General features: G+C 38.4%; 1 protein-coding gene across 1 annotated transcript in view; it reads left to right on the top strand.

Moving 5' to 3' along the window:
- Nucleotides 1–14,012, top strand: part of LOC131985691 (synaptosomal-associated protein 25-A-like) — a 45,294-nt gene extending 31,282 nt beyond the window's left edge. The window contains exons 5-8 of the mRNA XM_059350850.1: nt 5,157–5,274; nt 9,008–9,127; nt 10,861–11,005; nt 12,561–14,012. Of these exons, the coding sequence (XP_059206833.1) occupies nt 5,157–5,274; nt 9,008–9,127; nt 10,861–11,005; nt 12,561–12,629 (452 nt within the window). The 3' untranslated portion in view covers nt 12,630–14,012. The remainder of the gene's footprint in view (nt 1–5,156; nt 5,275–9,007; nt 9,128–10,860; nt 11,006–12,560) is intronic.
- Nucleotides 14,013–14,578: the final 566 nt, after the last annotated feature.

Raw genomic sequence — 14,578 nt, 5'->3', positions numbered from 1 at the left:
GAAAACAGCTTAAAACAAATATTAAATTCTTCAGTTAAACTAGAGTAAAGATTGTATTATAGATAGATAGATAGATAGATAGATAGATAGATAGATAGATAGATAGATAGATAGATAGATAGATAGATAGATAGATAGATAGATAGATAGATAGATAGATAGATAGATAGATAGATAGATAGATATACTTTATTTATCCCAAGCTGGGAAATTACAGTGTAGCAGCAGCATTACACACAGAGACAATGACAACACAATTAAATAAAAAGAACAACCTAGACATACTTCAAGCAATAAAATATAAAAATACAATAAAATACAATAAAAATAAAGTAAAATAAAAAATATATATAATATGCAATATAATTAATCCCAAAACTCTGCAATAGTAGTAACATTTTAAATCAGTCAGATTAAATGTGTGGTCAAGGGAAATAAAGCAGGTAGTGACCTTACGGGCTCTTTACGGGGCCCCTTGTAGAGTGTGGGCCCTGGGTCGGCCGCCCCGTGCCCCCCACATAAAACGCACTATTGGCTTGTGCTCAGCTCCATGCGTGAAAGAGCAGCCTAATTGGCCTGTCAAAGGAACAGATAGCCTGTTTCCTCTCTCTCTTTCTCCTCCTGTCTTCTTGCCTGCAGAGCACCGGCTGCGTCAGTGCACGGTTCACCGCTGTTAGCACAGGACAGCAATCAATTGACAGATTTAAATTACCTCTGCCTCTCAGCAAATGTCCTCTTAACCTGATCCCCCATCTGTCTCTCTCTCTTTCTGTCTTCCTCTTCTTCTCTTCTCCTCTCAGTCTCGCGCTCCTTCTCTTCTTTCCCACCAGCCCCTGTTCTCATTCCCTTCGCTTCTTCTCTCCTGACCTCTATACATTTTTCTTCTTCTGTTCCTTGCCTGGGGATCACTTTGGTTACAATAATGATGAAGCTTGGTTTCATTAATTCCGTCTATCCTCCTCTCTTTTTGAGCTCTTTCTTACCGTTTACAATGACTGCTGAACTCTGCAAGCCTCTACTGTTGAAGGCTAATGTTCATAGACATATTTTCATGTGATTTACTTCAAGAACTCAATCTTGCCTAACTAGAATGTAACTAATCCTTCTGCCCTTTACACACACACACACACACACACACACACACACACACACACAAGTAGATCATACATAGGAGGAGAATTTTCATTTCCTACAATGATGTATTACCTATTGCGGAGGTCTTGCTGCAGCTAATGAGTCCCTCCCTGCTCGGCTGTCTCATGCATGTTGACCTGAATTACGCCTCAGTCAGGGCTGATGGATTGCAGCTCTGCCTCAGTGAGCTTCAGCCAGAAGCAACTTGCACTGTTTTAGCTCAAAGCACATGCTATTGGTTGGATTGAACCTACTGCAGGTTGCAAATGTACAAGCAGCAAGGATGATTTATGTTCTTAAGCTGTAAGTGGAGATTGCAGTTTATTCCATCTTTGTATTTACCACTTCATCTCTGTGTAGTGTTGGACCATTACAGCTTGTCCCAGTGACTTTTATCTTTTTCTGTTACCAAACATTGATTCACTTACACATCAACACATAAACCAGCTATCCTGGATGTTTTCCAGGCACTCATCTCACACATCAGTGTCTTATTTGCCTTCATTTTTATCTCATAACACTGTGAGTAAATTTCATTTAAGAGATTAAATGAACAGTTTAACACCCCACAACCTGCTGGTGGGTTTGAAGGCATGTTTTCTTTTGAAAAAACACCTCAGATAACACAATTTATGATAGCCAGAAAATGTACTAAAAATATTGTTGGATTTTTACATTTCTGATAGTCCATGAATGAATCATGTGTACAAACACTTCCATCAGGAAAGAACCAAGTCTAAGCTTATTCTACATTGTTCATTTATAATATAATAATAAAAACACAAAAATATTGAATATATAGATTCCCTTTAAATTCAACATTTTTGTAAACTACATTCTAAAAGAAGTCCAACTTGAGTTAGGGCACTATAAAATTGTTACTGCACAAAAAGACCTACTTCTAGCTTCTTTCATAGAGGTGCAGGACCTATATATTGCAGTGAAAATGAGGCCCAAGTGTGAGAAACCCCTCTCAGAAGTCAGAGGTCAGAAACAGAGTTGTGGCTTGAAGTCATTAAGTCAGTGGTGAAATGGGGTCGCTGGTTCCAGAAGTGTTTTTACACATTCTGTATTTCCATTTCAAGCTTTTAGTTAATAAAAACCTCAATTTTACTGCATGTAGAAACACAGGACTCTCCTGAATAATGTAAAGATCCTATAGGTTTATGTTATGGACCAAGGTATAATTATTTCAGTGCTTGTTTTTCATTTTGGCATGACACACAGCTAAAAAATACTACAATATACATGTTCTTCAGCCGCAAATAAAAACAACAAATTCAAATGCAGTTGAGAACTAAACATGATGCTATAGATGCTGAATTCATTCAAAATTGACCCAGAATTTAAAGCAAAGATGATTTAAGCTGCTTGTGTTGTCAGTTTTCAGTCATCTGTAGTGTTCTTCCACCTTTAAGGACAGCAATTTCCTTCATTTTATTGATTCCTCTTACCTGTGGTCCTCTAATAATGTATACAAATTGGCAATATAATAATAGTTGTACATAGATATGATCTGCTTTTTTCACAGAAGACATTTCAACATGCCAATGCAGGAAAAGCACAGATGTAAATAGGGAGCTGTTTCAGAGTCCTGCTATTGTCACAGTATCATGGCATACTGGGTAGAAAAAACATCATTAATGTTTAAGTAACACCTGTAATCATCAACTACAACAAGTAAAAATATGTTGGGGAAAAAGGCCTGTTGTGCTCATTCCTCATTGACTTGAATCCTCCTCCATCCGCCTCCTTTGTAAGTGGTTAAACCTGTGACTGAGGAGAGAGGAGGGGAAGGGAGGATCTCTCACCATAATCCTCAGTCGGAGGGGAGGAGGCAGGCTGGCCTGGCTGTCCGAAGATGGAGATAAACAATGCTCTCTCTCTCGTTCCTCCTCAACTCAATCCCTCACTCTGCCTGGGATTACTGCAGGAGGCCATTTAGTTGTCTTCTACTGTACAGTCTAGTTCTATCTTAGAGTTAGCGGAAAATTCATCTAAATCCTTCCTATCTTTTTTTTTTTAGCTTTAAATGGGACCTATTATTATTTTCTGTCCCATACCTGAGACGTTTCAATTTATGCGATAAACTTATATGAAAGTAAAACTTTTGTTCTGGATGCCCTGTGTCTCTTGGCTCGAGCTTGAGTCAGATCTTTATATATGGTCATCTGCTTAAATTACATTACAGCAGTGTTTACATCGCACACTGCTGCGTGTAGCTACATGCTAATATCAGGGAAACCTGTAATCTTGTTTGCAGATGTTGTTAATTTTCAATTTGGAACACATTCCTCCTAAACCATGTTCGATTGTGTAGTTTTTGGTTTTGAAGCTTTTATTGTTTATTTTCCACGGGAAAAAAAAGTGCTTTAGAAGAGTTGAGGTGGATGAAAAGCATTTAAAGAGCCAACCGAGCAAAGGGAATTTCTTTTGTTGTCTACCACTAAGATGTAAATAATGTGCCCAGGCTCTGCATGTTTATGAAATGGGAGGACAACCGTGACATTGCACCCCTTTTATAGCATCCAATAACTACACAGTTGTCCATAAAGTTGGAATAGTTTTGTTTTCAGACACAATCCTTTTGTTGATAGTGGTTTTATTTTCATTGTGATATGTTTGGAAGAGATTGATTAATAAGGTTTTGAGAAGATATACACTTTATCTGTCAAGAATAAAGATGCAACACATATTTTATTCCTGTATGATTAAACCAAACATAGTAAAATAGTGAACACTCAAACATGGATTCGATTTGAATGTTTTGGCTTCTTTGGCGTCTTTAAATACAGTCTAGGCTATAGAAACCTCAGCTTTGACACCTTGACCCTGGTAGCAGAGGCTCAAACAAGTTTGTTATTTACTATCAGACGTGGAGACTAAATTGAATTAACAATCTGCTTCACTACAATACTGTATGTTATTGATTAGTAGCACTTGTTTCTATAAATCTTGATCCAGGATTATATGACCATCTGTGTCCTCTTCACTGCAACGTAACTAATCAAACCTTAGGAGTTGTTCCCAGAAGACAGAGTACTCCTTCCCTGTGATGGAGATTACAGCTATCCTGTCCTATAACCATTAACCAGCCAGAGAGAGGATGTGACCTTGAATCAGTGCTTTTTATAGCTCCGTGCCCTATTGACCATCTGAGTTAGGAAGCACGGCAGCTTCACCTGCCTGAGTGGTGCTTTTCATCACACTAATTTCCTGATTTGTTCAATGATTTGTTGCTCATTTATTCAATTGCTTTTCAGTACTCTGCCTATCACGGTCTCTTTCACTCCCTCTGCCACCTATCACTGCTCCCATTGTGCAGTAGTATTCAGATTCAAGTGGCAGAATTAACCTCTTCATGCTCAGATGCAGTTGTGGATGAAGCATCCGGCTTCTGATGCAGGTATTGTTACTACCGCTCAGATGAAATGCTTATTCACTTTGGATGGAGGTAGGACACAAAAGCTGCAGATTCCATCAAAATAAATCCACTTGCAAAGCAATATTTTTTCGCCACTGTGTCAACAGTTACTCTCGATGCTTGTTGCCTGCTTTGCATTCTGCATCTAGCCGAACCATTTTGCCTCTTGCACCGTAGTGTAGAGCGCCAACCCTGGAAAAACAAAACCAGTCAAATTTATTTCACTGCTCTCATGCCTTTGTCCTCACCAGAGCAACTTGATCGTGTGGAGGAGGGTATGAACAAGGTGAACGCAGACCTGAAGGAGGCCGAGAAAGATTTAAAAGATATAGGACAATGCTGTGGTCTGATATGCCCATGTATTAAAAAGTAGGTACCGGTCAGGAGCTCCGAGCTCTTGCCTGTCCAGTGCTGGTGGTGGTGGTGATGTCTGATGTCTCTCTTGTCACAGTCAATGTCTTTTTTTGTCTCTTCTCCTTTGTTTCCCCTCTCTACTCCCCCTCCCTGTCCGACCCACCCGCAACTTCTTCCTCCCCTCTTCTCTTCTCATGTGCTTTCGTTCTTTTGCTGGGAAAAATGACAATGTGTTGGTAATCAGAACAACTGGAGCGCATCGAGGAAGGAATGGACCAAATCAATAAGGACATGAAGGATGCAGAAAAGAATTTGAACAATCTAGGACAGTTCTGTGGTCTATGTTCATGTCCCTGTAACAAGTAGGTGCCGCCTGTGTTGCCTGACTACATGTGTTTCAGTGCCTGCCTTCCTGCCTCTCTATCCGCCTGCCTGCTTCTGGTGTGTAGAGCATGGTGAACTGTGGTGTGAGCAGACAGGCCCATAGCCACAACAACACTCTCTCGGGAGCAGGCACCAGTGATGTGCATGCATGTGTGGGTGTGTCTGCTTGACTTAAAGAGTGTGCATGCATGAACAACAAACACATCTGCACTTTATTTTCTGTTTTCATCAAAAGCCCTTCATTCCACATTGGATGAGAGATTCTCTTCCAGCAGGTAGCAGCATCAGCAGGGATCTGGGCCACGACACCCACCACCCCCCTACACCCCACCCAAGTCCCCACCCTAACCCTGCAGCATGACACGTCATGCTGCGTACAAAGTCCAACCAAAGAATCAACTAGTTGCCTTCACTACTTGAATTTTATTCATTTTAATGACATTTCAAAACATTGTATAAAGTACTTGATTAAATGGGGCTCCTGCAGTAAATTAAAAGAAAGTTCATTACAACACTGTATCACTGTGACATCTAAGGTTTTTACCTGATATATTCTTCAGAAAAATGGCTGCTATGCTAATCAAGTCCATGACATTACAGTTTACAACTGTACTGTTATTTCAGATATGAAGCTGATTTCATAATTTCAGTAACATTATAATCAAACACATCCAGTAAAAGTACCTGTTAAAGCATTGAGAGTTAACACACCACCTTTGGCATATGAGCCTCAGATCAGTAGTAATTATAGGGCGCAACAGGAATAAGTTCTTAAACCAGGAAGTGAGTTAGCATGTTTTTGCGCCATGTGATCTATCCTGGCAAACTCAATGAGGATTTGAATGTTTTTTTTGGTTAGAAGCCTGAAATAAGGTCTGTGGTTAACACAAGCTTAAGTTCGCGTTTTGTTGTACACATAAATACACAACATAAAACATGTTAGTAAATAGCCCCGCTTATGAATTTTGACATTTTTATGTGTCCTTTAAAGGACGGCTGCTAAATGAATCTACAGTGGTAGTCGGAGACATTAAACATCATCGCGTCACTAGTCGTAGATTGTAGATAAGGTTAATAAACAGTTTAGAAGGCTACTGTTTTGCTAGCTTGTTCAGCTTGCCGGAGACCATCTGAAGCTAATGGTAGTGACATTCAAGTCATGCGACATTGGATCAGTTCCCTATAGCATAATGTTAGCTTATTACTTCTGTTATCTACAGTGATGTAATAATAATTTGTTTATGAAGATAAATAATTCATTTATGAAGATTATCCTGCTGAACAAAACGTGTAAGCATCAGAAATGTGTGTTTGCCACAGATCTTAGTTTCTGCAATGATCCAAAATCCAATGCAAAAACCCTAGAGGCGAATTCTCAATAGACTCCATGGCGATGCTAACTTCGGGGTTGGCCTGGAACTTGCTAATGGCCGACATCATGAAATACCTCACTGATAAAAAAAATAGTGAGGTATACCTGTGCTCTAAGTGCTCTCAACATTGGGTGCTACCATTTTAATCTGTGCTTTGTAAGCTTTGACATGAAGGTGGATTTTCAAACTCCTCTGTGAGCTCATCTCTGGCCCCCAACAGCCAAACTATGGCCACTGAGTCATGTCTAAGCTTACTACACTCCAATCAATACACATACTGTATACAGTTGTCTATTTCAGAGCTATAGAAAATACAAGTGGCTGACAAACAAAGAAATAAATGACTATATATGGCTTATTTTGTGGTGGGTTTGCAGCAAGATGTTTCTCAGATATTCTTCTGGGAATTAAATGATGACTTAAGTATTTATCAAATGCAGTACTGTAAATCTCAAGTCAGATAGAATGTGCTGTTTTGTCTTCTTGGGGAAATGTGTAAACAAAACAAAAAACCTTATGTGTTAGTTATGTTATTCTTACCCAGAATAGTACATTTTATTTTTTCCATTGCCTTCACTGTGTACCACCACAATTTTTACATCTACTCTGGAGATTAAATACGTCAATAGACATTTTAACAACAGACGATTCTTTTCTCCAAAACAGGGCTGAACAGGATCTTGACAGTAGCACATGCAACTGATCTGCCTTATTTGTACAACAGCTGTCATTTTGTAGCAGTTGGTGTTTTTTTTAAATAGTCACCACCTGATTTTGGCTTGATTTTGTTCTTGTCTGTATGAAGGTATATTAGGAGTGCTGCCTCCATGTTGGCCCTGCTTCCATATGTGATTGTTTTGGGTTCAGATCTTGTCTATTCTATAGCTCTTTGGTCCTTCATATCATGAACCACTTGTTATGTATCACATGGTTTTGTCATGTGTTTCATCTGATCAAATAGCAGGGTCAAATAGCATAAGAAAAATAATTCTTGCTTGTTGTTATAAACTGGGGTACCTGATGGGTGTGGTTTACCACCTCACAGCAACAATGCTGTATATAGTAGTTGGGTTTCATTGATAAGTGAACAAAAACAACTATTTAATACCCTGAACTTTGTTCATTGAGTTGCTCTCAGTGATGACCTCCACTCATCAGATACTCCAAGCATAATAAAACAAACGCTAAGAATTAGATTTGCCTATTTGACTGTATACAGTGTATCATCCTACAGATTTTCCATCCAGATGAAATGAAGGGCTCATCACTGTATTTCAAAATGATCGCCGTTCACTCACAGGTTTTCATCACAACAGATCTAACTGTTCGGCTTTCTTTTAATGATCTGATCCCCTTCCTCTTTACATGTTTCCCCTTCCTGTGTCAAACCATGTGTATTATGTTTCGGCCTTGCATGTCCTCTCACTCTGCATGTGTGTTTTTGTGTCTCCTCTGTCTGGAGTCCGGTCATTATGTTCTGTGTTTGTGCTCTACTTTATGTGCTTGTGGAAGACGGTTTTCTCAGTCTTTTTAAAGGACCTTGATAACTTTCTAACACAAGCCACATGTGAGCTTATTGTGCTCATATTCAATTGATCTGCATGTTAGATCAATTATTCACAAACTGAAAAAGCACGTATGCAAGTTTGTCATATGTGACTGCCATGTTGCATTTAATAGGCTAATTGGCTTACCACCATATTCTGCAATGCATTCCAAACATATATATTTATGTATATGTTTTAATAGTGAATTGCTAGGAATAATGCACTTAAATAGACATGCATATACACAATAACACATAAACAGTGTCACACATATTTACTGACATATACTCACACTGTAAAAAATATTTGTAGAAATTACAGTAAAACACTGTCAAATTACATGAGAAATAGGGCGTTAAATAAAAAATTGCACATCACCGTAACAGACAAGTAAATCAAGGAATAGTACAAAACTTTTGAAAACAGTTTTACTGTAAAAATATAAAACAATTCATGTAAAATTAATGGAGACATACCATAATGTCACAAAAACACAATTACCCTAAAAACAACATGAATATTCAGTCTAAATTACAGTTTTTGATCGTATTTACATTTAAATTTACAGTAGAAAACCCACTCTTTTTTTTTATGGTAAAATTCTGGCAACCACAGCTGCCGGTATTTTACCGTAAATTAAACAAAACATTTTTTTACAGTGCACATTCACTCATACAACTCACCTAGTATTCACAAACAAGAGCACCCACATACATATACACATACAAATACAAGCACCATCAGAGAATACAACAGTTAGTCTGGCCCTGACTGAAATGTGTGTGTGGTAGGATTAAAGGTGGGGGCCAGGCCTGGGGAGCGAACCAGGATGGAGTGGTGAACAGCCAGCCAGGGGCTCGAGTGATGGACGAACGTGAACAGATGGCAATCAGTGGGGGCTTCATCCGCAGGTAAGTAGTGTTTGTGTTGGTCTGTGTGTGTGTGTAGCAGGCATGCTTTCTATGTTTGTAGCTTTTATATTGCTGTTTGTGTATGTATGTGTATTTTAGTATCTGATACTGTTAATATGCATATTTATATGAAATAATATGGAATTATTCTGGAATAGGTTTTAACTTTTGAAGAAATATTTTACCATCATTATATACAATATGTCGGTTGGTAGCTTGGATTTTCATACTATTCCTTTTGGGATTGATTGAAATCTTTATTTAACCCATTTAGGCCTAAAATGCCTGGAAAAAATGCCCGTAAAACCTATGGGTTTATGGGGTATTTAAAAAAAAAACTTGCAGATAGGACTGAAATTCAAAAAGTATTTGAGAGCTTATAGCTGTTATATCTGAGCTCCCTCCGCTATAGTCGTCTTCCGCCATGATTTCAGTTCTGGAAAAGTCCCATGTTGCATTGCGACACTCCCACATGTGTTCTGATGCATTTCATTGGCCAAGAGACCGAAAGTAGGTGGAAAAAACTACAAATAATACAAAACGACGAATCCGCTTTCCCGGCTTTAATGGTAGAATAACGCAACAGCACCCCCAGTTTTAATGGTAGAAATGCGGTAATGCTTTCCCGCCTTCAATGGGTTAAATTGACTTTTTTATTCTCTTGACTTTAGTACAATTTATCAACCTAGATTATTTTGGTGTGAGTTGCAGATTGTTGGAGAGGGTTAGTTTTCTACATCTGAAAAACTAAAGAGCAACGACCCGGTCATGGCCACAGACCTTGTTTTGAATCATTGAAACAAACTATTTTCTTTCTATAACAGTAACGGCGGAAATCTCAACAACCGATATCGTTAACACATGACAACTCAAACCAGAACGATCTAGATTGATAAATAGCACAACAGGTACAAGCAAAAATATGTATTTTTGAATTGTCCCTTTAATTTACCTTGATGTTAAGGGCTTACGGAGTGTGCAGAAGTAGCACACTCTATTTTAGAAAAACAAGAAGTCAGGGTTCAATATAGCAATGTAGTTATTCTAAATTTAGAAGAAAATAAAAACAGTGCAACAAAGTAAGTCATAGAGATTTCTTATTCCACTGGTTTTCAGTCTTTTTCATGTGTGACCCCTTAAAATAACCGTATACTTTCAACTCCTCCGATAATTAGTGTCAGATAAGCTGAGAATTTAACTCGAGACTTTGTCATTTGAATAAATGTTAAAACTTGAGCACTTGAAACACAATGATTTGTTATGTCCAATAAAAATGAGTTCAGATATGTTTAGCAGAACTCCATTTTAAGTCTTCTGACCCTCAGATAAGTTCTTTGGCCTGTTAAAGGGGTCACAACCCTCTGTTTGGGAATAATTTAGTTATACTATGGCATTTGATTCAGGCCTCATGGATCATAGACAATAATCATGATTTATTCATCCTGCAACAAACAGGAGTGCTGTCTATGCTACAGAACCATGTGTGAGATTCAGCAGACCATGTGGTAGTGTAATACATTTAACCAGTAACCAATATTATTTTGTCCTTTTAAGGAAATGTCCCAAACCTTTTGAATGGAAATTGAAAGGACAATGTGATTTATTTGTTCATGAATAGTGTGATAGACCTCAACAGTAGCTACAACACAGTCTTTGGCCAATAACCAATCCTACTTCCTCCTCCTGTGTTGTTCAGGAACACTGTAAAAGTCTATTTCCTTGGTGTGTTGCAGGGTAACAGATGACGCCCGGGAGAACGAGATGGATGAGAACCTGGAGCAGGTGGGCGGTATCATCGGCAATCTGCGTCACATGGCCCTGGACATGGGTCAGGAGATCGACACCCAGAACCGCCAGATCGATAGGATCATGGAGAAGGTACTGTACAATGAGCACTGAGAATATTGGCTCCATTATTTCAAGACGACTGCATGAGTTTGTTGCAGCTGCGTCTTCACTGTTCTAAATTTATACTGATTGGTGGAAACATGTCAGTTTCAGTTGTTGCTAGGCATTTAATCCAAGGTGGACACAGTGCCAACAGAGTTTCCAGTACATTTAGAAGTCAGATACAAATGGCACTATATTTCTAACAATACTTTTAAAATAACCAATTGTAGGTATTCATGCTAGGAGAAGGTATGGAAAACTCTTGAGGCCACCAGAGTATGGTTAGATTTAGACATCTAAAGTCAGAACTGTGGATTAAGTAAATAAATGAAAGTCAACAAATCTGGAGTGAACAGTTGCTAATCTATAGAGTATTTAGCATGGATTACATGCTTAACATTAGGCTAGTAACAGCAGTTGTGGCAGTGCTGATTTTGAGCAGATTTAGTTTGGGCTTGACACAGTAATGGAGCAAATCTGATTCATGGCCAGAATCTGGGTGAAAATCTAGGTGTTAAACACCCCAGCTGTGTACTTTGTCTATTAGTTTGGTACATATGTCTTCATTAAAGGAGCATTCTTGTTGATTTCAAGCATATTTCCCATAAATGCGGCTATAATGGCCATTCCAGGCAGCTAAATTCTGTGTTTACCTTTGGTAAGATTAGGGCTGAGAACCAAGCTTGATACTCTTAGGCACAGACCAAAAAGGTTTCTTGATTCTTATACCAACATCTAATAATGCGGGTGATTAGCTGTCTAGCATAACACTTTGTAGAGGCATGCAGGAAGAACACATGCAAATAGATGGGACTAGATGTGTGTTGCTATATTCTGAGAGGCTTGACTACAGTGTGGATCACATTTTAAAATGAATTGTATAAAATTGTATTTAAAAAGTATGGTTCAGGAACCTGTATCTAAGTCAAGGTATGAGTACCTGTGCCTGTATCTAAATATTGTGAACTATAGGTGAGACCCAGAAACAAGCGTTTGAAATGATTCATGTAAAAAAGATGTGGTTCAGGAACCTGTATCTAAGTCAAGGTATGAGTACCTATACCTGCATCAATATAGATACAATATATACAGTACAGGCCAAAAGTTTGGACACACCTTCTCATTCAATGCATTTCCTTTATTTTCATGACTATTTACATTGTAGATTCATCAAAACTATGAATGAACACATATGGAATTATGTACTTAACAAAAAAGTGTGAAATAACTGAAAACATGTCTTATATTCTAGTAAGCAAAGGGTGGTTACTTTGAGGAATCTAAAATACAAGACATGTTTTCAGTTATTTCACACTTTTTTGTTAAGTACATTATTCCATATGTGTTCATACATAAATGAGAAGGTGTGTGTCCAAACTTTTGGCCTGTACTGTATATCAATATATGTTGTTTTGTATGACTCATCGTTTCCCCAAATCGCTAGAAAGTTCCTACAAAGTTTAGCGTTAGAATAAAGCTGTATAAAGTAATTTATTCACATCATTTAATGGCTGCTAGCTAAACTGTTTGGTGTTACTTTCAGGCTGATTCCAACAAGACCAGGATTGACGAGGCCAACCAGCGTGCTACAAAGATGTTGGGCAGTGGCTAAACTGCAACGAAAAAGTGCTTTTCATCCCTCTTCAACCCCAATCACCCTAAAAAAATAACAACCAACCAAACCCAGCCCCCCGACACCAATGCCCGACGCCCGCTTCCTATGCTCGACAGCAGGCGTTGCAAAACCATGCTTTTATTGTGATACTTGTAGAGGTTTGCACACATGCACATATCATACATTCCTCTGCCCCCCCACCCCCCCACCCCATCCCCGATGCCCATCACTTCCCTCCCTCCCCCTTGTTGTCAATGTTGATCTGTGATGTTGCTCTTTTGATTTTGTTAAGAAATAATAGTTCTGTTACACATCATCCACTCAAACTGTCTCCACTCTGTACATAGTGCTTCTTAAATGGCTTCATGGACTTAGATCATGTGTCCTGTTTTCTTTTTTTTTAAGTCTGTGTGTAATATAAACTGTATGTACACCTTGTTCCCTGATGTCCTTCCCCCCATGTCCATATTCTGGTGTTGCCCATGTAAGACACACTTTGTATTCATCAGTTAAGATGTTGTGATGCTACATGATAAGACCACAGTGATTTGCAGTGAATATAGTGAACATACAGCCCTCACAGCTTGAAAGCAAGGCCACTGTTTCAATATGTTTCATGTTGATGTGGAGCCGCTCAGATCTTAATAACATCATGGGACACACTGTTAACTATTTGAGCCAATCGGATGAACACTTTGTTCCTGACTGTTACCACACCGGTATTTTACCAACTCTATTAACAGAGCAGTATTAACACAATTTGATGCCATTGATTGTATAGTATATATATTTTTTCCTCAGGGAGCTAAATCTAACCATTCAAAAGCAAGGGTTGAATATTCAATTGATTTGTTGTAATTAATCAAATATGTATCATAAGACTCAATGCATATGCAAATATTTAACATTTAGTTGTGGTCCAAACAGCAATGTTGATGGGACTCAAGAGAAATATTGGGCATTAACCATAAAAGCTAACATTATGATTAAGATGGAGCTTTGCTAAAGGTCACAGAACAACAGCAACCAATTCAACTGTCTGCTTAAGTTACAGGGGGGGTCACAACCTCTTCACGTCCGAGGCCAGACTGCTTTACCCATGATTCAACCCAAGCAACATTAAGTAGTAGTGCATTAAGTGTGTTATGCATGTCCATCCGCTGCTAGAAGACACTGAATAATTCATTTATTCAGACAGAAATATCTTAACATGGCAATCGCATGCTACATATGTAGGCCACACAGAAGAGAGGCCCATATTTATCTGCAAGAGTGCCACTCTTTTTGTTTCATGCCTCTTTACCTTTCCAGACTGTGACCGTCACTGTAAAATAATACCTTGGAAAATGCCAATAAAACCATCATAACTGTAGAACCAAACTGAGATTCCTTTCTATTTATTTATATTAATGGGAAATAAGGGAGAAAAAAATGCAGTTTTTATATAAAAAGGTTCAGTGTTCATCTGATTTTTGAAGTCGGGTTGTATGACATACTTATCAGTAGTCAGTGTATTACCTGCCAACGTATACTTGAATGAACAGGTTCATATGATGTCATTCAAACACTAACACTGGTAATTCCTTCACTGACAGACAGGTGACAGTTATTAATGGTCTTCAGCCTCGACACAGAGTTACATGCTTTATATAATCACAGGAGTATGAAACATTTTACAACCCACAATGTACCATAAGTGTAATATAATGTAACAGTAATCAAATTTTAAAAAGGCTGTTTTCTGTTTCAGTCTCCCGCAGGAAGCTTACACTAACTACTTGTAATTGCTCTAAAACTGGAAATAAATGGCAAAAAAATCAACAAGGTCAACACCAACATTTAAAGCACTAGGAGTGTAGAGCAGGGAAGAAAATAAAAGACGGACATGGTAGAGAGAAAAAGAGGACAGGGAAGGAAAGATGTGCAGCAGAATATTACACTAATGG

This window comes from Centropristis striata, chromosome 2, assembly GCF_030273125.1.
Source record: "Centropristis striata isolate RG_2023a ecotype Rhode Island chromosome 2, C.striata_1.0, whole genome shotgun sequence".
NCBI lineage: Eukaryota > Metazoa > Chordata > Actinopteri > Perciformes > Serranidae > Centropristis > Centropristis striata.
This window is presented reverse-complemented; position numbering and strand designations above follow the sequence as displayed.